This window comes from Astatotilapia calliptera, chromosome 18 (assembly GCF_900246225.1).
Source record: "Astatotilapia calliptera chromosome 18, fAstCal1.2, whole genome shotgun sequence".
NCBI classification, from domain to species: Eukaryota; Metazoa; Chordata; class Actinopteri; order Cichliformes; family Cichlidae; genus Astatotilapia; species Astatotilapia calliptera.
This window is the reverse complement of record NC_039319.1, coordinates 19193336-19221287: the sequence shown is the minus strand read 5'-3', so window position 1 is coordinate 19221287 and position 27952 is coordinate 19193336. Positions and strand designations below refer to the sequence as shown.

The 27952-nt window shown below is 45.0% G+C and overlaps 1 protein-coding gene across 1 annotated transcript; it reads right to left on the bottom strand.

The window, feature by feature from the left end:
* Window positions 1-27746, bottom strand: ptch2 (patched 2). Its single transcript, XM_026149891.1, has 23 exons — window positions 27139-27746; window positions 25512-25704; window positions 16462-16651; window positions 16304-16373; window positions 16099-16190; window positions 13871-13979; window positions 13671-13757; window positions 13449-13570; window positions 12475-12622; window positions 11402-11533; window positions 11149-11304; window positions 10903-10995; window positions 10677-10802; window positions 9448-9829; window positions 8840-9361; window positions 8180-8322; window positions 7897-8077; window positions 7520-7800; window positions 5945-6082; window positions 5491-5633; window positions 2226-2628; window positions 1563-2136; window positions 1-1455 (listed from the first exon to the last, which is right to left on the bottom strand). The coding sequence occupies exons 1-23, from the start codon at window positions 27283-27285 to the stop codon at window positions 1421-1423; spliced, it is 4467 nt and encodes a 1488-aa protein (XP_026005676.1). The 5' UTR covers window positions 27286-27746; the 3' UTR covers window positions 1-1420.
* Between the last annotated feature and the right edge of the window lie 206 nt (window positions 27747-27952).

Genomic DNA, 27952 nt, shown 5'->3' with positions numbered 1-27952 from the left:
ACTTGGAAAATGACACACACACACGTAGACACACACACAAATAGATCTGCAAGTTTCTCCCTGCAATTATTTAACCTGGCAGTGATTAGACCAATACTGAACAAGAATAATAACAACTGAAACTCTGTAAAGCAAATGAAATGAAAGAAATGTAACATGACACATATATGAGGTTTGCATTAACAGACAGAGTGAGTCATTAGAAAAAAAAAAGTGAGTCAGAGCGTGTCGAAGCGCTAACTAGATTGAAACCGGTTTACATCGTGTAATAATTGCACAGGGTCACGATAACAAGAGACCCTAATAACCCTAAAGCAGCCAGCAAAGAAAAGAAAGAGTAGAAAATAATAAACTAAAATAACTCCCTTTGCATTTGTGAATTTTAAGATTCCCTTTCAAAACTAATACGAGAAGGTGAACGACACTTTTGTTAAAGTGACAAAAGTAAACATCACCCACTGTAGAGCTTACAAAAACTGCAGGAAAAAAAAGACATCAAAGCTCCTTCAAGTAATTTAAAACTGCAGAGGCCGTTGGGGCACAGGCAATATGAATTAAGCGTGTCATGATGGCTGACTGATCAGATTTGACCATTTTCAGATAGATGGTGACAAGCGTCAGCCAATCACTGCCAATCGTGGTACACATTCTGTGTCTCGACAAGAGAAAGCGATAAAAACATATTTATACAATTACAACATAATACTGAGCTCTGAATGCTGTGATAACAGGGGAAGGGTGATGTAGTGAAGGCACGGCGGTTACTACTGTTAAGAAAACACCATCTGCTGTGTAAGTTTTTACAGTGCACACTATGGCAGAGAGTCTGTCAGATACAGAATACCTCACAGCGCAACACTGTGATAGATGCTAACAGGAGAAGGGGGAGGGAGGGGTACTGCATTTTTCTTTTAAGGCAAATTGCTTAAAATTATTTTGAAGTGTAGCAGCAAAAAAAGGAACATAATACAAATAGAAATAAAACACTGACCATGTATGTTCAATAGCCTATAATCTTAATAACATCTCAGCTTTGTGAAAACATATAGCACATTTCTTATTCTATACAGTGCAGGGGGGCAACCCAAAAAAAAAAAAAACACAAAAAAGAAACAAATAAAATCAACCACCCCACTTGAAGATAATCTTTTACATCTGAACTTTTACACAAGAGAATACCCAAGTTATACAGTACTCTTTTAAATAGCTTCCCTCTTGTTTAGTATTAAAATATATACTCATAAATTTATATAATTCTTAAAAGAAATATTTTTTTCGTCTTAACACGTCCTTGAAGTAAAACCTCTCATTTATTCTTTAGAGTCTATGTACAGCTGTCAATGTGTGACGTGACGCCATGTGGACGTTCTGGGGAGTAGCCCAGAGATTCGAAGAGAGAGGGCGAGGCGTGTGAGAGGGTCTAGCAGTCTTTGGGTGCCTGGATCCTCAGCTCACCTGCAGCAGACAGAAGACAGAGAGCGATCAGACTTTAGGCACGGGGGACACTAAGTCACGGTCACATGTTACTGTCAGTGACAAAGAAGCCTGAAAACTTTGCTCACCTTGTGTCTTGTCAAGCTGATATTCTGTCTGGCCCTGTGTTGCTTCCAAGTCCTGGAGCTCTAGAGAGTCTCTTTTACATGAAGAAAAGTTTGTTTTGTCACCACATGTCCTCTTAGCAGCCTCAAAACAGTCCGACTCGCTGTCCGTGTCAAAACCTTCATGCATGTAGCCTTGGTATGCTGCTCCCGGCAAGGTCGGGTGGACAGCCACTGTCACAGAAGCCGTGGCTGTAACCATAGTAACAGGTCCCCCAGCGGAGCCTTGTTGTGTTGGCAGGGTAGAGTTGCTATGGCTATAGCTCAGCCCTTTAGTCCTGTTTGGCTGAGGCCCTCTAACGTTCTGGAACCTGGGGCCGCTCTGAAAAGTTCTCCCAGGAAAGTGGGCTCTGTCGCCGGGTAAGTGTTGGCCAGGCTGAGCCTGGAGTCTCTGGGAGCCCCTCTGCTGCTCCCGCTTGTTTTCATCCCAGCATGTAACCTGGGATCCAAGAGGAGACTGTGCAATGTAGGAAGATTCACTTAATGGTTCAATCCTCCCACCAGGAGCTGTTGCATTTTCTCTAAATGGCTTCACCACCTAAAACAAAGAAATGTTTACAGTTAACTTTCAGAAGATTTGATGAACAATAGGGCAGCTTAATTTGTCTGCGTGCTCATGCAGCGTACCGTAAGTTTAGGGAAGCTCGGGTCTTTGCTCGCTTCCAGCAGTATATGAGATGTTGCTGGTGGAACGCTGGTGTGCGATGCTAAGTATGCACTCCGTTCACAGTACTTATAATCCTCCTCCCCAATCCCTGATGTAGTGGTCAACTCAGAGTAATACTCAGAGTCTGATGACTCAGAAAACGCCTGTTGACGAGAGCGTGGGTTGGGGTGGCCTGTGTAGTACCCATGATGGGTCATTGGTGGAGGCAGCGGAGGCTCTGGAGAAGGCGACGGCAGGCAGCTGGCATTGTCAACCGGGGTGACCTCAGCCGGAGGACCCATCATGGAGAGGAGGACTGGGAGGAGAACCAAGCCATTAAGCATCCCCAAAACAGTCAGGATGGCTAGCACAGCGAAGAAATACCTGAAGGATGGAGAGACATGAGATGTTAGTTTGGGCGTGAACCGAAAACAGACACGACAAAGAATCAGTGTCAGAATAAAAGCAAACGGTAACACGCAGTAGTGACTGATCGCTGTTAATGCATTTAACCATCCTGAAATCAGACAAATGCCAAAGGACAGAGCAGGTCTGTCATCTCTCTTTAGCCTATTGGCAATTTTTTCAATCAACTGGAACGTGCAGTGACAGAGCTGCAATTCATTTAATCCTATTTTCTTTTGCATGCTAAGTTTTATAGGGATTTGGCTAAAATACAGATGCATTAAAACTGTCAGCCAAGCTCATGACACTTTCACACAAAGTACAAGACATTTAACATTTGACAAATGTTTGGGGTTTTTTTGGGGGTTTTTTTTTTTGCTTTATCCATTTTTCTATTTAACATTTTTGTTATGCAACACATTTTTTTTTCTTTTCTTTAAATGGACAAAAACACACGTGTGTGTGCGGCTCCAAACACTCCAAACACACACATAGTTGGCACATGAGGAAGGGAAGTAGCTCTGGGGAAGAATACAGGGAAAGCCCAGTGTTTGTGTATCAAAGGCGAGGGGGTTGGGTGGTGGGGGCAAATCTGATTCCCTGCTTAGTCCAACTAAAACATGCTTTGATGCCTCCACTGCTGCTGCTACAAGATATTCTCTCGCTCGTTTTCTTTTTTTCTTTCTGCTCACACTGTGCGTGTGTGTGTGTGTATGTGTGTGTGTTTCCATCTCTGTACAGCTCTGAGGAGGCCAGGGGTGGAGGCAGGCCACAAGAAAGAGCTCCCCAAGAAAATTAGAGAGGACTCCACTTAAACACTAACAGAAAGCAGGGAGACAGTGAGATGCTAACCACCAGCCAGACTTAAAGAGGTAAAACAAGAAAAAAAAGAGGGAGGGAGGGAAAAAAATGACAGTTGGTATGAGGGAAAAAAGCCAACAAGGACAAGGATAATAGCTGCAGAGTGTTATGGAAACATTCCCTCTCAATGGACTACTACAGTGATTATTACTACTACCTCACTTGACAAAGGTCACTCTTTTGTCTGATATGTTTGCTCTTTTCCTCTCTAGCAGCTGTCCTTATTTTCCTCTGTTATCAGAAGGATATTCATAAGCTGCTTTGCCAAAACCCTGCAGGGACGCACATATTTAACAAGCATGCTTAATCGAATTAATGCGCATTCACCTGCAGATGGCGAAATGATAAATAGTTTATCAATATTATCATTACTATTTTAGAATGGCGTCCACATTTGAGCTCACTTGCTTTTACCCCAAAATGACAATTCTTTACATGGCGGAAAAAGAGACAGAAAGAAAGAGAGTGAGACGTTGGTGGGACCTCCAACAGCGTCTCACTGTTAGGAATTCTGTTGTTTATATAAACTGTAATCTTTTCCATTCGTTGTCAGGCCTGCAGAGTCGTATGTGTGTGTGTAAGAATGAGACAGTAAGCGCTTACACGCATGTACGTATGTGCGTTTCTCCACGTGTGTACACCCGTGTGTGTGCGTGCGTGCGCACTGACTTGTGGCCTGCCTGCATGCATGCACATTCTACGTAAGTATGTGTGTGAGAGAGGTCTCTGAGCAGAGCTGAATTAGGCGTGCTGTTTATTCAGTGCATTACAAGGCCAGGAGATGTTTACAGCAGTATATTTATGCTACTCCCCAGCTAGCCAGCCTTGGCTTCCCCCAATCAGCTACAGCTACAGCTAAACAAGACCTCCAACAGAGACTAGTCCCCTCTGTCTCTCCTTCACGCTCTGTTTTTTTGAAAATTGTCTCTCAAAAACGTGAGCAGAGAAAAAGTACTGGAAATTTGCTCTGGCACCCTTAATTCCAACCCAACTTCCCAGGTATTCTCAAATTCCCGCTACCGGTACCTAAATATATGTACACTTCTTTATGAGTGTAATCCAACAGTTTTGGAAGATCTACTCATCAGGCTGTGATCTAGCCACCCACAAAGACCTTATGTCCTTGTACGGAAGCCACCCTCAGAAAACGTCTCCTGCTCCCTCTGCTTCTGTCTCCGTTTCTGAAGAAAACTGTGCTTTTTATGTCATGGAGGCCTGCTGCAGTCTGTGAGCTCAAGGCTGTGGTTTAGGGTTTGGGCCGAGACCACATTCGGCTGAAAAACATGGAGGTATTCGCCTTTTTTCCACTCTGACCATGAAACAGTGGTAGAAAACACACGCACACAGAGCAGATGCGCACACAATGTACACTCACCAGTGTAGACTCTCTTACACACACACACACACACACACACACACACACACACACACACACACACACACACACACACACACACACACACACACACACAAACAGAGGGTCTGTTGGTGGGCCGCAGAGCATCTGACCAGTTCAAATTTAGCTCCACTTCTTTTTCATTACGGCATCCAACGTGGAAGGCGGGAATGCCAAACAGATGATAGGAATTTTTACAGATTCCCCTGTGTATGTGTGAAAGAGACAGCGTGAAAGAGTGAGAGGGAGACACCACCCAGTGGGCAGCAGAACACTTCCATGTTTACAAGCAGCTGCTACACACACCCTTGATGTTTTCCCCATTTGTTTCACTCCAAGCTCGAGGAGTCAGATGTGTGTGCGCTCCCAGAGTGACAGAACCAGGTGCTTATTTGTCACTGTTTGTGTGTCTCTGTGTGTGTCTACAAAAACAACAAAAAAAGGACTTCCACCTGCATGTAGACCTCCAAAGTGAGGTTTCCTACTGCACCCAAAGTGAGATGAGACAACCGGCTCCACACAAAATGCTGATTCTTCTAAAGGTAGCATATGACCTTTCCGAATGAACACTCACACTCACTTACCTCATGATGAAGTCAAATTCGGACCCGGCCAGCATGAGAACACCCAGCAGCGTGGAGATCGCTCCGTCAACCACCGGGGCAAACATGTGCTCCAGCGCCACCGCCGAGCGCTTGTTTCTGTTGCCAATTGCTGTCAGGAAGCCCTGCGGAAGAGAGAGGGGGGAAGGTGGGGAAGAGAAGTGAGTTGGAAATCTTGCCGATCACACAAAACTTGTGCTTGCGGTGAGGCTTTGGCAAGCTCCCTAGTTCCTGCATTTGGTTTTGTTGAGGATTACAACACTATGCTACAAGACAGTAGAGTGTGCACGGAAGCAGGTTGCCACCATGAGTGAGCAAGCCAACACCTCAATAATTTTAAAATAGCCAACTTTTCGCCAGTTATAAATAAAATATTTTGTAATGCATTTTCTTCTATTAGGTATGATTAGGTGGTTAGGTGCTGCTCATTCCTTACCAGAGCGATGTGAACAGTGAACTCCACTCCGATGCCCACGGAAGCGATCAGGATGACCACAGGAATGGCACTCAGCTTGATGCCAATTAGACCCATGATGCCAAACAACTCCACAGTCATCATGGCCAAGATAAACACCTAAAAGCACACATGAAATTTAGCGTTACCACTTTTCCAGTGCAGGAAATGTTAAGCCAGCCAACACAGTAGGATGAAAAAAGAAGATATGGCTAAACGAGATTGTAAAATTAAAGCATTTCAACTACGATAATGCTTTTCTTTCTAGATGGAGCGGAGTCCTGCTGCCAGAATCTTTGACCCTGTGGTCAAGATCTTAATGACATGAGATCAAATTTCCCACCCTCAGGTTAATCCCATCCCCCTCGCCCACTCCCATATTCCTTCTTTCTCTTTCTCTTCTTCCTTCCCATAGGTGCTTAACACCAGAGATTGACAGCACCAAAGGCAAAGTGTTTGCACCACATTCACATTTACTTGTCCATAACAAATTATCTTGTTTCATTTTTTTTCCACAAGATTTTTAGCCTGTGTCGCTCATTTTATTGTTTTCTGACATTTAATACAACAGCTAAGTAATGCAGTGCCACAGCTTTCGAATGCCTTCATGTGGGGTGTTACTGTACACCGCAATACAAACAGCAACAACAATCCTTAGAAAACAAGGAGGAGAAAGCAGTTCCTGGCCAACGGCAGCTTTTGATCCCAGCTGGGGCTTTTAGCTGGGGCATAGTTAAATTGGAAATGATAAAAGCTGTTTTACTGCTCGACCACATACAGGCTGGGTGAAGCCTTCACATGCCGGTTGATGCTTGGAGACCATGCATGCACGTAGCTGTGCCTCTCTGTCTGAGAGACTGTGTTGTGTTGCTGTCTCAATCAGCACTGCTGTGGGCCGCTGCTTAAATTAAACGCATTCCTGCTGAAACTGGCTCTGTAGTTGAGCTACAGACCCCTAATGGGGCTATGGGGATATGTGTTTCTGTGTGAGTTTGGGGTCTTTGAGGACCACCGGTCCCACCAGCTTGTGTGTGAAATGTTATCCATCTGTTGACCACTCAGATTGTCTCTTTTCCACTCTCCCACACGCACATACACGTACAGACAAATATCCCTGATGGATGGGTTGTGCAGGCCAAGGTCGCAACTGGGCAGATCTGTCCTGTCCCCAAATCTCTCCCTCTCCCTTTGACAAAAGGAGTGAGAGAGTTGGAGGTAGAGGCTTCAGGAGGGTAAAGCCTTTCTTGCTCCTTTGCATTTCCTTTTTTTTTTTTAGGCTCGCAGAGCGCACATTAGAATAACAAAGGGCCTTGTGTGTGTGTGTGTGTGTGTGTGTGCATGCTGGCCCTCAACAGAGAAAAAAGGGGCCCCCTAGACAGTGTTATTGAGCTATGCTGAGAAGGGTGAAAATAAAGAGAGCGAGAGGGAGGAAGGGGTTAAGGATGCTAAGTTAGGATGAGGTGGAGAATTAAAAAAACAAAACAGAAATGATGTGGAAAAATGCATGATATGAAGGAATAAAAAAGTGGAGTGCAGGATGAAGAGCTATCCACTTACAATGATGCCTGCAGTCCAGGGGTTGAGCAGGAGGATCGCACAGACCAGGAAGGTGCAGGCCAACACCACACTGATCGACAGCAAGAACCAGTGTCGGAGGCCAATGTACTGCTCCCAGAACAGGAAGGGGTATCCGTTGGGGTAATTGAACACACCCTTGCGGCCAAACTCATCGCAAATGGTGCGCACGCTCTCGATGGCTTCCACAAAGTCGCTGGCCTGACGAAGGCCGTTCAGGTAGAAGGGGAACTGAGCAAACTCCAGGGGCTCTGCAGCTGGGACTGCGAGAGGAGATTAAAAGAAGGTAAAGTGATTTTGTATTCACACTGTAAGTCACCTTTAAATGCATCCACTCTGACCAAAATCAGATGACTTACTGCGCAGATTTTCCCCTGTAGTGTCATACTTGTCATGAATCCATTCTCTGGGGTGAGGGTAGAAGTTGGCCTGAGATGCAGCGTAACCCAGGGGATCATTACTGACCCAGACTGTCAGGTAAATGTAAAAAACCTCTGGGGGAATCAAACCCTCGACATCCACCAGCCGACGAGAGGTCAGCTAGAGAAAAAATTAGCATTTGTTGATCATATTTTCATCTACAATGCCAAGCAAACATATTATGAGACAAAGCCTTTTATCTTTTTTTTTTTTTTAACTCACCTGGCTGTAGTTAAAAGGCTCTTTCTTGGAGCCAGTCTGGATCAGGAGCTTGTATGCCAGAGCCCCGTCTTCTGTGCCGTTACGATAGCTGTCAGCGGTAATTCTGCCTGCCTGCCAGTCAGCATCAAAAGCCGCCTGAAGACCTGTGTGTGAGGTAGAACACACAAAGAAGAGAGAGGATTATTGAGGCTGTCATTTATAAATGCTTTGATTTCTGTTATCATAACAGTTCTTCTGCATGTCTGCCTGTGTGAGCAGTGATGCTGAAAATGTGAAATATCAAGTTTCCTTTTCTGGATCAGATTGACCTGATCGCTATTACTTCTTCTTCACTGGATCTGTGACACATTCTAGCCTAAGGACGCGCACACACACACACACATGCCAAGATAGCCTATGACCTCAAACCGTGAGCGAGTACGTCACCTCTAAGCCCAGGTGGATGCAGTCTAACAATATGACTGAACTTCCACTCACCCTTTGCACATTGTAACCCCCACACCCATTAACCCACTCACTGTTGTCTTTGGCAAAAAGCATGTCTGAAAAAACCTAATGCATTAAATAGCAGACTCATTATCAGAAAGAGACAGAAAGAAGAAGTTATTACCTAACTCCCTCTAAAAAAAAACCCAAAATAACATTACTCTGAATTCTTACCTCTGAGCCAATCCTGGAAATAGTGCAGCCACATGCGGGGCAGTTTGTTGTCGCTGTCTCTGACCACATATCGAACTGAGTTGAAGGCGTTGTGCAGCTGAATCAACAGCCTTTGAGATCGGGCATAATCGAATCCGTCCATAGTAACCAGGTACATGTTATAGAAGGAGAAATACTTGAACTGAGCGTCGATGAAGTCGTATTCCTTGGTGTCACGTGGCACAATATCGGTCAGGTAAAGGCCGTCATGCACCATGGTGGTACCGTACAGGCTGAGGCCCAGGAGGCACAGGAAGAGAACAACCACGGCTGCTTTGCTTTTAGGCTTAAGGAGCAGAGGGGCATATTTCTCCCTGGCAAAATTGGACAGGTTCCAGTGCAGGAAAGGGAGCGGTACACACTTTTTCCCTGATCTGGAGTCCTCCACCTGGGCTAAGAGGTCTCGTGTGGAGCTGGAGGTAGGGGTGAAGAGCTGGGAGCCATAGGGGTCTGGCACAGAGGTGGTGGGGGAAGGAGAGGCGGCTAAAAGGAGGAAATACAAGCAGGAAATGAGCATTCCAGTATCATAAATTGCTGTATTGTCAGAATCATCATAGAGTTCAGTTTACCTTGAGGCTGGGAGGGAGGGCAGAGGATGATGGAAGGAGGGCTGGTGGAAATCTGTGAGGTAGGCGGCAGAATTGTTACAATATGCTGGCCTGCCGCGTCGCACTGCGTGAACGCCTGCACCGTCGTAGTGATTTGGGTGCTGGTGGTGATGGTCGAGCCTGCAGTGTACTGGTGCGTGTGCGCCGTTGTTGGCGTGTGAGGCTGTTCTCCGGCGTCCGATAACTCTTGAGGGGAGAGGTGGATGACGCGATCGGAGCACGGGCTGTAGAGACAGCAGAGGATGTCCAAACGCTTGTCCTCGCGACGGTGGAGGTCCAAACTGAGGATGGCGGGGAAGATGAGCAGCACCATGGCAAAGTTAAACACAACCACAATGGCCGCCTAGGGAGAGGGAGAAAAAAATACAGAGTGAAATAAGAGCAAGATAGAGCTAAGAAGAGACTGAACAGGATATAAAATTACAGACACACCAGCCCAACTGGGAAGAGTCAAGACTTTTTTTTAAATTCCTGACACCACAGTAAGTAAAGCAAAGCTCTTCTCTAAATCACCAGCCACGAATACTAAGCGAGCCAGGAGGGGAAAGAAAAGAAAGAAGTCACAAAAAAATATAGAAAGATATATATAAATATAAAGTTTGAGCAAAACCATCACCCTTAACCAGTTCAGCTACAGCCTCCCCGCTCACCCGTCCCCTGAAGCTGACATTCTAACTGGCTGTGGTTTCCAGAGTGTGTCCATCTTTGTGTGTGTATTTGTGTGCGAGCTTGTGTGTTTCAGACCACCCACAGTTAGTCACAGATCAGAGAAAACCGCCTTGACGGCCCAGTGATATACTGGTCCACTCCCTCCCTCTCCCTGCCGTTTTCTGTCTCTGTCTGTTCATCGCTGTCTTTGCTCTGATTATTCCCCATTATACATATTATACATATTATATGCGCATTACATATATATATATATAAATATATATGCACACTTACACGCAAAGACATGCACACACACACACACACACACATACACACAAAAAAAACGTTGGCCCTCTAGGTGCAGTGGCAATAAAACTAGGAACAAAGGCTTTGCTTGCTTTGAATAAATGTCAACTCTTTTAAGTTATCTCTTTCATTTTAAAAGGAGCCCAAGGCCTCATGGTGTGCGATTGTGTACAGCTTGTTTATGCATGCGCGCATGTGTGTGAAGGCGTGTGTCTGTGTATGTCTGCAAAACATACCTGCAATGAGAAAGCTCGGAGCGCAGGGATGGGTACTAGAGCAGCCATGAAAAATGCAATCATGTTGTTGATGGAAGTCAGAGCCACACTGGTGCCGGTGCGACGCAGACAGTCTCCTGTCCGCTCCTTTACAAAAGCAAAAAACAAAAACAGAAGACACAAATCAGAAGAGAGCAAAAAAGAGGACAGGACAAGGGAAGAGAGGAGAAGAGGCTTTTAAAGGTACCTTGAAGGGTATGTTGCTTTCAGTTTCTGTGAAGGAGTGAGCCAACAAAAACATATCATCCACACCAATCCCCAGTGCCAGGAAGGGAAGCACCTGGAATAGGAAAAACATCAGTCGAGAATAAAGGGTCTGAATGATCATTCAGCATGTGGAATCAAACTCTGTGATTTAAATCAAAGGAGGACCTCCTTAAATTTAAATGTGCTTATGAACTGAATGATGTACGCCGCTCCCTTTATGTTGTACCTGTGTCGTAGCGGCGTTGAAGGAGAGGCCAAGCAGGGAGCAGAGACCCAGTCCAGCTGCCACTGACAGAGCCACCAACAGCACCCCAGCCAACCCAACAGCCCCCTGGGATTTGGCGCAGTCCCATCTCAGCATGGTCACACAGGCATAGGCCAGCTGGAGAGGAGAAAATGTATTATTATTAAAGACAGTGAAATGATACAAGATACTTATTATCCATTAATAATGGGCAAACGTCAGTGACTATAATCACCATGAGCAGGTATCCTCCAGCCACCCTGATGACGCTGACATCAGAGAAGGATTTCATGATGTCATTGAGGGTTGTGGTGGAGAAAGCGTGGATGGACTGACTGGAGTTTGCTGGAATACTCTGGTGAACCACCTGATGGGGAAACATCAATCAACTGTTAAAGCGTTCTGCTGAAGAATAAAAAAAAACATACTACCCAATTTATAACTAAGCACTGTGGAAGAGCAACTGAAGGAATATGGACCTTGTTACACACATGGTTCCAAATCCCCCTAAACTACTACAGCCCTATATCTCAGGACCCCCTAAAATTTCTGTTTGAAATGTGCATGGCTGTGAAAGCGAGTAAGACGGCCCGAGTGTGTTTTTACATGTGCTAGCATGTGTGTGTGCGTGCATAAGTATGACAACTGAGGAGTAATGAGCACAGATGCCAGAGGTTGTGAGGTCAAAGGTGAAAAAGGATGGGATCGCATGGCTCAGAAGGCGTCTCCTGGTACTTCATGCCCATGAAGGAACCAAAGCGCCTGAAAGCCATTTACCTGTAAGCGTTCGACCATCATTTGCTATCTCGTACAGATCTGCGCTTGTACTTTAATATGTCGGGCTGGGGGGGCCTCATGTCTCTGTTTACATTTGAGTTTTGTTACCCCTCCTCCCCTCCCCAAATGCCCCTCCCTCCCGCTGTGCTTAGCCTCGCCGTGGTGGGTGTCAGCTATCACAGCAACAGCTTGTTCCTATAACTAGGGTCCTGACAGAGAGGGAGACGATTGGCCTACCACACACACAAACACACACTAACCCGGTGCTCTGGTCTGCCCTGCGATTCAGTTTACAAGGGAGCTGAAGACTGATGGAATTCAGACACTGCAGATTAAAGTCTCAGTGCGCTTGTGTGTGTGTTTATGTGTGTGTGTCAGTGAAGATGGCATGAGGACAAGGAAATGAGCTCTAATTTTTCTCCCCCTCCTCCTACATGATCTCAGTGACAACAAAATATCTTTATTTCTGCCCTGCTGTCCTTGAAGCATGGCGCGTTTAAAGGAGCGTGAAATCTGTGCGCGAGTTCATACCTCGACAAACTTTCTCTGCCAGGACTCAAGGATGGCGGTGGCTTTCTCCTCATTCCAGTTAATGTCGTGGATTTCGTAGTCGTCCTTAAAGTGCTCATATAGCTGCTTAGGACTCATCAGCAGGAACATGGTCTGGAGAGCCTCCGCACTGCAAAACATGCAAACAAAGTTTAGCACACATCAGGAATGATGAGCAACTCTTAAAAAAACCATAATGTAACCATTAAGTCTGAGTGTTTAGATGTTCCTTGTATCTGAAAGCAGGTGCCGTCTCTTCTAAGATTTGTCCGCCTGCCTGCTTGCCCATCTGCCAGTGTAAACAACTAAAAGCAGGTGTTATCTAGTCTGTCTGCTCATCTCTAGGCTGCAGTCCCAGATGTCCTCAGGTTTTCTTGGCACCAGCAAAGTAAGCAGCAGTGCCGCTCAAAATGTGAAAGAGATGATCATAAATCACATCCAAGAATAAGTGTGGCTCTTGCAGATGGGCCTGGAATCCTCTTTCATTCAAGGCTCTCTTGGGTCTGTGGAGGGGGGCTTGATCTGGGCTCTGACCCAGTGCTCTCACTCCATTTGTACTGGCCATGCTTTTATAGCCAGTTGAACTCTGAAGATTGTCTTATAAAGAGCCCTGGGTTAGATAAAAGTGAATTTGAGTGTTATTCGCCTCCTTGTTTTTCTTCTTCTTCTTTGGTCCTGCACACAACAAATGTGCAGCAGGGTGGTGGGGCTTTATGTGACTGTCAATCATCTTTAATTGGCTGATCCCAGACCGGGGTCATTCAGGAAACTGATCCCTCTCGATATGAGGCATTCCTAGCATGTGTCTTCACTGCTGTTAGGGGGTTCCATAGATTCAGAGGGGAACTCGAGGCCTACTTGGCTGGTAGTGATTGCGTCGCATCCTTGCTATTGGATCCTTTAATCACACAAGAGGAAGACAATGTATAAATATACCCACAAAAACACACACACACCTCAGCAGAGCATCCTGGCTGTTCTTGACCCGCCCTCCCAAAATGAGCTCCTCTTGCCAGTGCATGAACTTCCGGCTAAAACCATGGCAACCACCCTGGAGACGGCCAGCAATGTCAGGACTCTGAATAAGAAAGCAGAAATGTCAATATGCGCGCCTCTTTGGTTTACTTTGTGTGCACTGTAAATAATTACTAAAGTTGCACTCTTTCATGCGAGGTTACCTCTCCTAGCTCCTTGTTAGGTGCACTGAGGGGGCAGTCAGGGTCTAAGGGGTCTAGACATGGTCTGTTCATGTAGGCATGTCCCACCTGAGGAATCAAACAATGTTAGAGATGTCTCAGTACACAATAAGAGGTGTAAACATAGATGACACGCAGCCTTGTTTAGTAAAGATATCCATGTAATTTTTTCTGTGCATCACCTGGGCTTTGTCCAGCATCTCCTTGAACCCTTCCAGTGAGGTGAACTGGCTCAGCTCCTCCATCAGCTTGACTGGATCTAGATTCATCCACTGGATATCTTGCATACCCCTGCAGAGCAAAGACACACTTTATAATGGCAACAAACACACACACACTGATTTTACATTATTTGTAGGAACTTAAGGAAGGAAGGCAACGTAAAATAGCTTTTATGAGCATGTGCCCACACGGCTACGTGGCTTTGAATTCTTCGCTAATGTTTACTCTGGGCAGGAAAACTTTTACTTCAGTTTCTCTCTCGCTCCTTTGTTGTGGTGGGCTACACAGGAGGCTAGCTGCAGATACAGGATAAAATAGCGTTTATTATCCTGTTTCACGCTGCCACAATGCCCAGGGAAAAGGCACAGTGGCTGCCTGCTCACTTTCATTCCTCAATGCCCTGCACTGAGTCATAACAATTACCTCTGCCTCCCAAACATCTTGATAAGGAGGGAGGGAAGGGAGAGGCCAGGAGGATGGAAGGCAGGGAAAGGGAAAACGGGCGAGGGATGAAATGTACATGGACAAATAACCTGTTTGTTAGCTTCATCTGTACTGCGCTGGTTTGCTCTGCAATGTGGCCTACATCAGGAAATGTAATGCACTTGCTCAAGGAAAATAAGAATTTTGGAAAAACTGGAGGAATTATGTTTGTGGTTTGTGATTCAGCGAGACAAAGGGAAATAAAATTATCCCAAAGTATCTGAACTCCAAGCTGAATCTCCCCCCGATGGCTCATGAAGAGAGCTGCTCTCCTATTCCCACATACCAGGGTCCCCCTTTTGCTGCTGGTTGCAAAGACACTCCTTTATCAGCTACTTTTTGCTTGACTGGACCGGGCCTGGGCCCTTTTGTTTTTTCATAGATTGCTGCTTTTTGTTCTCCCCAGTTCTCTCACTCTCTTTCTCTCCCACTCTTCACTCATTCTCTTTCCCGATCCCCCCTCCCCTTTTCTTGCTCTCTATCATACTCTTATTTCTTCTGTTTTTGAGTTGGTTTTTTTTGTTTTGTTTTTTAAAAAAATGGTTGGAGCAGAAGCTGAATAAAGGGACAGTCCCGCCAGTGAATGCAACAGGCTCTCGTAAGCTCAACGACGACAACAAATAAATGAAGAAGTTAAATACATTTAATAAATAACAGCAGATGTTGAGCACTGTGTGAATGTTTGGAAGATGTGTGATTCATCAAAGGCCCCCTTCTCTTTCTCTGGTGCTATGCTTTTCACACAAGCCAACAGGGAGATGCTAAGGATGGGAAACTTGTGTTTGTTTCTGTATGTGCTGGCTTGTCATGCAACATACTGCTGTCAGCTAAGACACACACATAAACAAATAATTCCTCTGCAAAGAAACATCTGCTATGATCTAAACTATCTTTTCTAAACTAAGCACACAATTGAAATATCACTTCTGACGAGGAAAAAAAGAGATCCCTTTCAGTGACTCAATTTCTCAAGAGAACTTTATCCCCTGCAGAAAAAAAAATAGAATCTCCAAATGCCCAAATACGCCCAGACTCCACTGTTAACTGTCTTGTAGGCTCTCTCTGTCCTTCTCGGGGGACTTGGGGCTTGAATACTGCCCATTTTATTTGTTGGACAACTTGGGAGCTAGGAGCCCGGGGCATTACCATGAGAATGCCGAGTGTTAGCCGTGAGCTGACAAAGCCAGCCCCCCTCCCTCCTCCGGGGCCCCTGCACTGATGGACACTCACTCGTAAACTGAAAGAATGCTTACCATTGTCTGACCCAAAGGGCTCCCCTGCCACCACCACCACCGCCGCCACCGCCACCGCCGCCTCCCCGCCCTCCGTTCTACCAACCCACCACCCAGTTGCTGTTACAGCCATCTACTCTCTCTCCATCCCTGCCTTGCTTGCTTGCCCGCTGCATCTCTCTCTAACCTTCTCTCTTTGAATTTCTCTGTCAGTACACCCCCTTTCAGTCCCTCTCTGGGCCCTAAAAGAACTCTATTACTGACCAGCACTGTCAGTCACAGCACCCACTGATAGACTACTGAAAGCCCAACTGTATGTCTCCATCCATCATGTGCTAAAAGTGACGGACCCCTCCAAAAGCTCTACTCAGATCAGATGGAAGCAGTGCATAGAAACAGCCAAGCTGTCAATGAAGTGCTTAAAAGTGCACCCAAAAAAAAAAAAAAGTTATGGCAAATATTCCAAGACTTACGGTAAATAGGCAGAGCCTCCCTGTAGCTTGGCCCCTTCCCAAAAGCAGTCCAATGGGGTGATTATCATACAGGGGAACAGCTTGTCAATCATCTGGGATCAGGAAATAGAAAAGAAAGAAGTAAACATCACAAATCAGTGATAAATAAACATAGACACACAAAAAACCCAAACAAAACAAAACAGATATTTCTTCATCGACTTACCCTTTCGATCATGACGTTCTCTATAATGGGGACTCCAGATTTATAGCATATTTTATTAAGATCCCATGATCTAAGAGAAATAAAGGTTTTAGATTAAAAGTTTTATTAAAAAACACATGGGTGCGCGAAGCAGATCTTCACAGAGCATGTCCACTTACTTTCCAAACAATGACACCTGCACTTTGCTGGCGGACAGCGCGGCTTCCATGTGAACCAGCAAAGCTTCCTGGGTGAGAATGTTTGTGCCCTCTTCTTTGGGGGTCTGGATAAGCATCTGTGAGGTAAATACAGACTCCTCTCCCTGCTTTTCCCTTGTGTAGCGAAGCTCTGTGCTCACACGACTGCCAGCTAAAAAAGTAGAAATGAAAAGTGATTAGATAGACAGATAGATAGATTTTCTTTAATGCACACGCAAAGACACTCACACATTTGTATCCTAATACAGAGTAGGTTTTGTGCGTACATATGCACATACACACACACACACTTACACAAGAACACACACATATATTGACCAACGCCCTTGGCCTTCGCCAGTGTTGGTTTTGAAGGCACTTCACACAAGCCAGTGTCTGGCCAAGAGAAATGAGTAATACAGCTTCTCATTGGCTCCTTCTGCGAAACAGATGTGCCCTGTTAGTTAGTGAAACCAGCCTTCTGATGCCCCCAAAACGCTCTACTGCTGCTCTGTTTAGAGCAGCAGATACAGACCGGGACAATCTGAACTCGTAAAAAATAATTATGATGGGCACTTCATCTTTTATTCCTGATGTTTATGCACAGTTTTCAACCTTTAAAGGTTGTTTATTGGAAAATGTGTTCATCTCAGACTCTGTATTTCTCTGCAACGCTTCCTCAGCGGTGTTCTTGTGATATGGCATTGAAAGACATAAAAGTGCGAATGGATAAAGAACGGTGAATATATTCGTGGAGGAAAGAAATATGGCTGTCAGAGACGGTGATGAAGAGAAAAGTTAGAAAGTGGATGAAAAAAAATGTAGAGCGAGAGAGAGAGCGAGGGAGCAAGAGAGAGAGCGAGCTATGTTGTGCTGTGCAATAGACCCCAGCCCCCTAATTACAGGAGGTTGCCCTGAAAAGAGTTTGCCAGCCGGGGGGATCTGTGCCAGTGCCAAGTGGACATGAAACATGCCGCGCTGGATCACAGAGGGCCCGTCTGCCCCTCTTGCTGTCCCACTACACGACAACCCCAGAGAGACAGAAGGGAGGGGAGAAAAGAGGGAAGTGGTGGGAGTTTAGAAACTAGGGCTACCACCTTCTTGATTCTAATTTTTGTCAGTCGTTCACCCAATTTTACTGCACTGCACTTCGCAGCTCCGAGCATCTATTTCTTTTATCCTTTTAACACTCTCCCATCTACCTCTCTCTCCATCTCTTTCTCTCTCTCACACTCTCCCGCTCTCTCTTTTCCCTCACGCTTTCTGGACCTCCCCCTGGCTGGAACAGGCTCCCATAATTGATGGGGAGAAAAGAAAAAACAAACTATTCAGCCTACGCCGCAAAAGTGTGAGATCAGGTTAGAACTGCGGTCCTCTGTGACACAGTCCAATATTTCTAGGCTTCGCTTTCAAGGCTTAATTACATTCGCAGGGCCTCGACACTATCGGGTCACCTTGTTTATTTGCAGTGACTGGTGTCGGGCTTAGTGCATCTCACAAAGAAAACACTTCAAAATGGGACACGCTCTTGTTTGATGTTCTTTGCACAAAAACTTTTCTTTTTTTTCTTTTTTTTAAAGCTAATGTATTTATAAACCACAGCAGGACATATGTGAAAGAAATAATTCTGCCTGGAATTTTGGAAATGTTAGAAAATGAGATTTAACTTTTATTAAGTCATTTTCATACTGTCATGAAGTGTAAATACGAGATTTAGTGTAAAACATTTTAATCTTCGTGGCCCCGCTTGGGTTTTCTTGCCCCACTAATTTCCAATCAAAAAGGGAAAAAAAACCACTAAAAAACTGAACACTTTCCGTTTGAGGACCTCTTTGACATCTGTTAAACCTTTTTTGACATTTCGTATGTTAACCTCTGCAGCGTGGGGTTTTGATCCCAACAGGAACTGGGTGGCTCGAAGAGACTCTGGCTCTGTAATTACAGGCCTCCTGAAGTAAATTATAGCTATTTGTGTCTCGTTCCTCCCATCTGGACCACCCAGGCAGCCAGTCCTCTCTCGTTTCTCTCTCCCTCTCTTTCTCGCCTTCTCTCCTCAACCCCCGGTCCGGCCCCAACCACCCGACTTCTAAGCTTCCCCAGCACTCAGCTCTGCTCAAGTTCACCACTCTCTTCATAAGAAGCCTCTCCGTCTCTACCTTTCTTTCCCTGTTCCTCGTCCCCCTTTTCTCTCTCTCTTTCTGAGGCTGTTTTTCCCTTTCTCACTCTTTTTCAGTTTCCCCCCCTCTACCCTCTCCCTTCACCCAGGCTTCGCTCCTCACAGCCTTAAAGAGACAGTTCCCAGAAACGTTCTTCCCACCCTGGGAAGAAAGCACCTTTGAGGGTGTAAAGCTGGGTTTTAACAGCCCAGTGGCTGGGAAGTTTATTACACGAGCGATTCTGAAACATGAAATATTAGTCCTTGTTTGGCAACATGATCAAAATTGAAAAAAATAAAAATAAAAAATAAAAATGGGGGGCTTGGAGATGGGTGAACACAAATGATCGCAGCTCTAAATCACATCCCATCGGTTTGTCGAGATGCTTTCGCGATACTCGACCACCATCTTACAAATTTTAGCAAACAATTCGACTCTGATGGGTGCAACATGTGAATTCATTTACTAGCTTCACCACTAAAAGCACTTTCACAACAGTTACGACATTGGGAAAGTGAAAAGCGAGGGGAAAATGTCATAACAAGCCCTGACATGGTTTCATGGCTGTGGGTGTACAAAAAAAATAAAATAAAAAATAATGTTTTTAAGAAAGCGTGTTTTCATGTGCCGGTGTGTGTGTGTGTGTGTGCGTGTGTGTGTGTGTGTACTGAGGTGAAACAGGACTCGGTCTCCACCAACCTCAGTCATTTCCTACCCACCTGACCCTTCCATCCTTACAAGCCAAACAGACAGCATCTCCTAACTCAATAAAACATCTGGCTTCTAGAATGATCCAAGACCACCTTTAAAGGCCTGTTTCTATTCTATTCTATTGTGGTTATGGGTACCTAGTCCCAGTTCCAGGCCATTCTAGGTCAGACCAGGCCGCCTTCAAAGTTTAGTGTGGTAGATTAGCTGGATTAGGGGGCCCCTGAAAGGCCCCACGCTGCTATGGAGGAAGACTCAAGAAGAAGAGGGCTGAAGGTGACATGTATGCTATTACTTGCTATGTAGTGCATTTGACGTTTTTCCTGATTTACACAGCATGACAAGATGAGAAGAAATATGCAGCCGATTTCTACACAAAACTTCCTTTGATAAAATATAGTTCAGGGAAGGTTGCTATGCTACTTTATCACAGCGTAGCAACAATATGAAAAATAGATTAAGTTATCCCTCGCCTGCTGTCTTTTCCCTATGATTTACTTCCTTCTCCACTGTTTTATTCACAAAAGAGCTGCTTTACTTCCTTTTGATTTTCAGCAATGGAGCTAAATGAGACATTCATTCCTTCATCTTGGCACCCAAATAGGCCCCCTTCTTTTGGACCCACCAGAATCTCCACTTTGGATTCTTCAGCCCAGTCCTGCCCTATGGCTTCCCCTAGCCAGGGCGCTGCCTAAAGCAGGCTGCACCCCAGCAGATGGGCTGTTCCTCTATAGAATCCGTCAGTACAGCTCCAGACTGAATGCAAACCCTTTTGTCATTCAACCCTTCAATTTCTTTCAGATGTTTCCCAACAAACAGCAGAATAAAATAAAGAGGGAACGTTTTTTTTTCTCCCCTCAACAAAAGCAAATGGACCAAAACTTTCCCAGCCTGTAAAACAATGCCAGAGTCGGGATGTAAGGGGGGGGGGGGGGGGGGGGGTGAGGCAAGGGGCAAGAAAGAGAAGCTGGCACTTTGCTATCTTACCTATAGAAATACAGTGTATCTGTTTAGCAGCTGTCAAAAACACCATTCACTCAGGAAATGAGCTAAACTACCCGCACACACAAAAAAACACAAATGTGGTCTCTGTTTGTCCTGTAACTTTTCCCTGGTATTAAAATAAAAAATAAATAAATACATAAATAAAAAGCTGTCTCCAAATCACACCTTAAAAACTGCATAAAACAGCAAAAACAACATGAAAAATCAGTTTCACTTACTTTCTATTCAGATGTGCCAGTGGTGTTAGCCACCACACATAAATTTCCACGAGGGCTGGCATTTAGGCACTTTCTATTTCCATATGTATAGGCTTGCCTCTGCTAATTATGCTAATCATGGGCAGTGTTGGCCACTGTGAAAAATAGTCACATTAGACACTCCACTGACCGCTAATGCTGCTTAATGTGTGGTTGAAACATACATTCATCCCCGCCTGAAAAGCAAAATTTTTCCACATTGCTGGTCTCATTCAGATGAGAAATGAATTTATTGAGCCCCAGAAGCATTTCTTTTTTCCCTCCCAAGTACCAAGAAAATGTTCAGTCCCCCTCTCTCTCTCCAGCCCCTCTCACTTCACTTTTTATACTTCCACGGTGTAAAGACAGAGGCAAATGGTGCAAACTCTAAGGTGACTGGTGTCGCTTTATTCCCCCCTGCACCCACCCCACAGCCAGAGACAAAGGTTGCTCTTCAGCGAAGAGATAAAGGGTGCCACACTATACTGATTGAGTTTTTATTATCCCATTTTCGGTTGCATTGCGACCTTTCTAAGGATATCGCATTCAATGTAGCAAAGAGCCTGACAGTCCAGTGCCCTTTTTTCAGCCCAAAGACCTGTTTTATGCTATCACTGTAAACCGGTGATACTCATTACCCAATAAATATATGAAGAGCTTTTGTTTTACAACCAAAGGCAAAAAAGAGAAGAAGAAAAAAGAAAAACCCCAAACAAACAAGACTTTAAAAAAGGGAAGGTAGAGCACGCTCTTTTGTGCTTCCTGTCTCAGTAGAAGCAAGAGCCATGTGTCTGTCATATGCAGATGTATCTGTAGCTGCTCAGTGTGTGTTTATTTGTTGGGGGGTGGTCTTGGGCTCTCTGTTGAAGAGCGTGTGTGTGTGTTTTGGGGATGCTGAGAACAGAGATGGAATGAGGTAGTCTTGGATTGAGGGATGGAGGGAGAGGGGGTGAAATAAACATTTAGAAGTGACCCAGGTTGACTCTGTCTTGTTTGTTCTCTCTACCAGTGAGGTCCCAGGCCCTGAACGCTGGGAGTTTATTTATCTAGTTGGGGCACCACCGCGCACTATTCACCTTCAATAATACCTCATAGAGCTCCCTTTCTCTGTCTGAACTGGGGCGCTGTGTGCACTCCAATGAATTATAGCATTTACCTGCTGTGCCACTCTGAGGTTTGTTTAGAGAAACCGCTCCAAACGGTGAAACGCCCACGTGTGCATTTGTGCAAACTTTTTTGCTCTCCTCTCTTTAAATCAGTCCACACCTCGGTCTCTTCATATCTTGTCTGATTCCCTGTTATTCTGTATACACTGTATGGTCTTCACCTCCCTCTCTCCTGCATAAGACTTTTTATGGGGCAACTGCTACCCGGATAGTCCTCGTCTCGCTGCGCTCATATTTGGACAGCTTGAGTCTGTGTACATGTCTGTCATGCCTCACCCAAACAACTGCCAAGAAAGATGAGTTTAGTTAAAGTCAGAGTAAACAGCACCACTGTTACATGAAGGCATTTTCTTTACCCTCTTTCCCATACACAGCTTTTCGGCTGCGGCTTGATACGCGCCTGAAAACAATTATCCAAAGGCTGCGCAAAGGCATCCTTAAGTTTTACACATTTTAGTGAAAAAAACAAAACAAAAAAAAGCTTAAGAAAGTAACTTCTCTCATAAAACAAACGGGGCTTTATGGAGAAAGACGTCCACGAGACCGTTTCGCACTTGATGTTTGTTCAAATGAGACAGGTAAAAACAGCAGCAAAAAAAAAGGAAAAAAAGTGTGAGCTTGCAATAAACCTTCCACCCTGTTCCTGCCCCCCCACACCATTGTCTCCTCTTATCCTCGTCCTCTTCCTGCGCCTCTTTTTATGATCTTTTTCTTTTCTCCTTGTGAACAATACAGAGCCGGGTCACACGTTGCGCAGGTCATACCTTAACTTTCAAATTCTCACATGTGGCCCAAGCTAGATAAGCAGTACCACAGTGTATACTTTATCTAATTCTAACTAGATAACATGAATGATTTTTTGAAACACAATTTAACTCAATTTAATCCAGACACTTTGAAAATTGGCAACAAGTGCCATCCCTCGGGCCAGCACTGCAGTTTAAGAAGGAAGAAGGAAAAAAAGATGTGCATGGGTGTAAGGTCATTTGATGGGCGATGTCTGTCTCAGATCCTTTAGAGCAGAGGCAGTTAGCCAGAAATAGTTCGTAATCCCCTTGTCAGACAAAACACCCTGATACTCCAGCTTTTATTCTCCACTACACAGGTGTGAGAGCTGAAGGTACGATGAAGCCTTCGACTTATAAGTAGCTCATCCGCTCTGGAAATGCACAAGAGTCCTCAGGTTGAAGTAAACGATATGAATAAAGACGTAAAGAATGCTTGATTGATTGTGAAGTGTAGGCACAAATTCTGTCTCTTTCTCTCTGTCTACACTTTCTAGACACAGACTGCACTGCTGTGCTTCACGGTATTTTGGTCCTGTTGGAGGGAGGAAGCAATTAAAAAAAAAAAAAAAAAAAAGCCCTGGTGGCCTGACTTCACAGAGCAGGCAGACAGACAGGTAGAAATATAAACAGGCGCACACAAAGCCCGGGCAGACAGACGGGAACGCAGTCAGGAACCTGAGGCGGGAAGACAGGCGGCCAGGCAAGCTGCACGCACCAGAAGTGACAAAGATGACAAGTGTGCGTGTTTGTGTATGTGTGTGAAAACTGCAGGGGGCAGCTCCTAGTATGAATATATGATGGGAAGCATATGCTCCTAACACATTCAGATACACACACACACACATTCACATTCAGCTTGGAGTGTTAACACATAAGGTGTCAATTCACAGCTAGTTTCATCTGAACAAATTAGGGTGCAAGTGGGAAAACTTTCATTTATGCCGCTTCTTAAAGTTGCTTTTGATGTAAAGCCAAATTATTTACATGTTTAGATTAGAAAACACAGCAAATAAAACTTAGGAACTAATGTAAAATATATGTTCATAATTTCGTTCCATCAGTCTGAAATCTGATGTCTTACTAGAAGGCATATTTTTTTTTGTGCCCTGGCTTATGTGTATTGGTGCATGTGTCTTTTTCTGCGTGTGCGTGCGTGCGTGTGTGTGTAAAAGAGAAAGAGTGAGAGACAGAGGGAGAACTAACCTCTCCTTGTTACCGAACCACTTTACTCTCCATTGAGGCCCTAGCAGCTTTGTCAATGGGCTATTGGTGGAAACAAGGCAGGCAGAAACTTTAGAAAGATGGCCACGGCCTCTTAAAGGCACAGCATTCCTTTTGAGCACCCCCCCAGTTCAACTCTCTCAATCCCACAGCAAAACAACTTGCACACAAACATCTAAACATGTCCTTTAAAAGATGGCTTGGCCAATTAGCTCAAGAGGTAATCCCGAAGCTTTACACTAACCACAGTGAAACCAAAGAAAAGGGACAGTGGCAGCTCTCCTTCTTATTGTGGCAGATGGAGGCGTTTCCTTCAAAGCAAACAATTTCAGTGCCTACATTTTTAAAGATTTTTCTTTTTGTTTCTTTTTTGTTTTATTGTGCTTGATAGAGAACCTTATTTAAATTCCTGCGCAAGTGAAGCGCACAGCCTTCCAACAACCGGCGGCGTGTGATTCCACCAACACCTCCACACAGGTCCTGTGGGAGCCGCCTGTTCCTGTCCTCCAGTGACATGGTGGGCTTAAAAAACCCTATAGAGTCTGTTTATATTCACCAACTGCTGTGGCGCTTTTAGAGCGTGCAAAACAGGTGGGTAAACTTCAGCTGCATTCACTTATATTTTTTTTCTTCTTGTGAGGAGGAGAGAAGGGAGGGAGGGAGGAGGGTAAGGGAGGGAGGTGGTGCCTGCTTGCTTGCCTGCCTGCCTGCTTGCCTCTTGTTGAATGGAATCCAAGAATAGTTAGGGACCACACAGGGAGCTAAGGGGGGGGGAGGGGTCAGAGCCCTCAAAGATGGCTAACCATTCACACAGTCCATCTGCTGCAGGGATCAGCCCCGGCACTGAAGCCTGGGGGTTTAAAAGGAATTTGGTCAGTGTGAAAAACCAAATAAAGCTGCCTCTGCCGCTGGAAATGTACAGATAACCTTAACTTAAAAAGTTCAGAGGTAAGGAATGGGAGCGCTATCGAGAGAAGAGGAAATTGTAAGATATCCAAAAAAACACGGCAGAAATGTCAGGGATGTGTTTGCTCTCATGATGAAAAGACGTAGAAGATAAAGAAGTCAAAAAACATGAAAAACTGCTGATAAAAACATATACAATGCACAGGAGAGAGTGGCATGAATCTGCTGTATCCAAGGCTGTTAATACTGGTGTGTAGTAAGTAGGACTGTTTTCCTTATATGCTGCTAATGTGATTAGAAATGTGTGCTGTAATTCGAACTTTAATAAAAGCCCCTAAAAAGATAAAAAAAAAAAACTTAACTAAGTCCCACAAATCCTCAGTTCTGTCATCAGGATTTCAACAAGACAAGCCATTGTGTCGCTCACTGAACACCTAGTGCCCTCCCACGGCACTGAGATGACACTAACCTGTATCTTCCTGCCAACACATCTCATCATCAGAACTCCAGCTACACTCAGTGGAAAACAACTGAGAATTGTGTACAAACCAGGGGATGTCTGCACCATTTGCTCTATCTCAATCACTCTCTTAGTTTCATGTCACTTTATCAGCTGTCACGATCCAACAAAAGCAAAAAGAAAAAAAAAAGTCCACCAACCAGCTACAACGTAGTGAGGAAGCATACCGAATGATAGCTTTACTGTAGACTCAGTGCCAGCGCCAGACAGCATACAGTTAAGTGTTTAAGACATTTTAACATTTAACTGCTTCGCATGATTACGACCCAAAACAAGCTCCCTAGGGCAACGCATGCACTGTCAAACAGGAAATATCACACACTCACCTTCCACCCATAGCTGTTCAATGTTGGTTTCGATGGCTGCGACTCGGAGTCCCACAGACAGAGCCCCGAAAACTAAGAGTCCAATAAAGAGGACCTTCCCACAGTGCCTCTGGATGTAGCAGCCCAGAGAGAATAGGAAGGCCTGGAACCTCGCCCGGATCCAAAGAGGAGCTTTCTGACCTACTGCCTTCCCCTGGATTGGAAGCAGGAAGAGGATGAGAAAAGAACATTATCATTATTATTATTATTACTATTATACTACACATAATCATGCTTACTGTCTCAAAAAGGTTAGTTGCATATCTTTTCAAACAAGGTTGTGCAAGTAAATTCTAAACATTTGAAGAGACATGCATCTGTATTCAGAGACAACATATGTTTGTTATTTATATCATGCTTTTCATAAAATGGAGACAAGTCGTGGTGCCAAAGAGCTCTGATGCAGGTCTTATGTGTTAAATCTCAGGCTAGACATTATCTGTAGTCCTATCCCAATAATACGATTTAAATGACACTGTGTTGGGACTATTTTGTACTTAATGACATCCTTATTTAAGGAGAGAGATTTCCAGTGTTTTACCTTACAGCCTAGAGGAGCTCCCATAAATAAGAAAAATAAGAGGTGACAATTTCATTCCAAAGCAAAATGCGTGACTTTAAAAAAAGCTGAAAGTTAAAACTGTGAGTTTGTTCTACTGAAAAAGAGCCATTAACACATTTACTATGCAGTTCAAGCTATTTCTATAACTGTAGCCCAACAGAAAAATATTAATGGATATCTTTTGCTTTAATTTGGTTCTACTTCACATTTTATGAATAATTTTACACCCATCTGTCTAATCTCTCATTTGCTGTGAATTGCCACAAATGTCACTGCTGCGCTAGGAGACATTGCTGTAGTGTTGTGGTTTCTCGCAGCAGTGCTGAAACACGTCCAAGCATCCGGGCGGTCCAAAGATGCTTTGTCAGATCAAACTCAATCAGTGAATTCCTTTACAGGACCCACCACATTTCCAAACAGACCCCGGGCCAGTGCGCTCTCCGCTGGCTGCACACAGTCAAAAAAAAAAAAACACGCACAACACGCCTGGGATAGGGTATGGGAACAAGCCCTTATCTTTCTTTCTCTCTCTCGCTCTCCTCACGGTGGCTTTTAACAGCAGAAAGCAATGAGAAGCCGATGTCAGTTCAAATAAACAGCAGAGTTAACATACAGCTAAAAAAGAAGACTCGTTCATTTGTTATCGCTTTATTCCGCTCCCAAAATGTCACGCAGGTAGGCTTTTGGTTAACACGGCTCTGTCCAGTTAAAACGATTTATGTTATATTACATCAACTTCTAACGACAATGTTTCCCTTCAGTATTAAATAGTCAAATCAAACCGATCCCGATTTCGCAGTCGTCTCCCCTCAGGGGAGCACTGGTGGTCCCCGGACTCCGGTTTGATAGCTGCTGCTTAAAGTCTACACCGCATTCCCACATGCGACCCTCAAATCCCGATTAGATAACCTAACTCCTAAATAAATAAGCTGCCTTTTTTAGGGGAAACCTTTCATTCACATCTGCCGACTGGATGAAAGCTGTATTCACAGAAAAATCCACTCTAGACTGCGACCAGTGTATCACCTTTGAGATCTGTTTGAGTGCGAAAGCAGCGTGGCAGTAGCTGGGTCTCCGGAGTAGGTCTGGGTTCGCAGGCGGCTGGGAGCGTGTGTAACTCGGGGGTAAATCTCCAAAGACGCCGGCCCCTGGGACCCCGCGATCCGAGGCCATAGTCCAAAGAGCGTGAACGGCACGCAGAGCGAAGCGACACAGAATCGGTGCGAGTTCAGAAAAAGCGACAATAATCCAACATAGAAGTAAAGCGCATCCAGCAGCACCGGCAACAAACTAGAAGAACGTTTTCTAGTCTTCCTTTGAGCCAAACAAGTCTCTAAACTCCATCCCAACATTATGCGCCGGAGTCCGTATAGATCCTTCCGTCTTCATTCGTCCCGATGGTGTGTGAACCGACGTCTCAGAGAGGAGTAGTAGCTCTAGTAGTAGTAGTAGTAGTAGCTTATGTCTGAGCCGTCCGTGTCAAGTCTAACTCCGATCCCGTGGCGGTAACATTTGGAGAAGTTCGCCTCTCGGCAAATCCTGAAAAGGAAGGTTTGATGGAAAAGTGCTCCGGCTCCCATTGGCCAAGGAAGAGGCAAATTACTTTGCAAACATCGCCTATTATTAGCTGCTAAGCAACAGCTCACCAAAGTGGAGAGAGAGGGGGACCACCCAGGCTGCTGCTGCCTGGGCTGGAGGGAGGGGGAGGAGGACGGTGGGGAGGAGGGGAAGGGAGAGAGGAACTCTTTCAATAAACTGCGCACGGCCGCGCATGCAAACACACACACCCGCGCGTGCGTGCGTGCGCGCACACATTTACGCACACAGCTCGCTCCCTGCC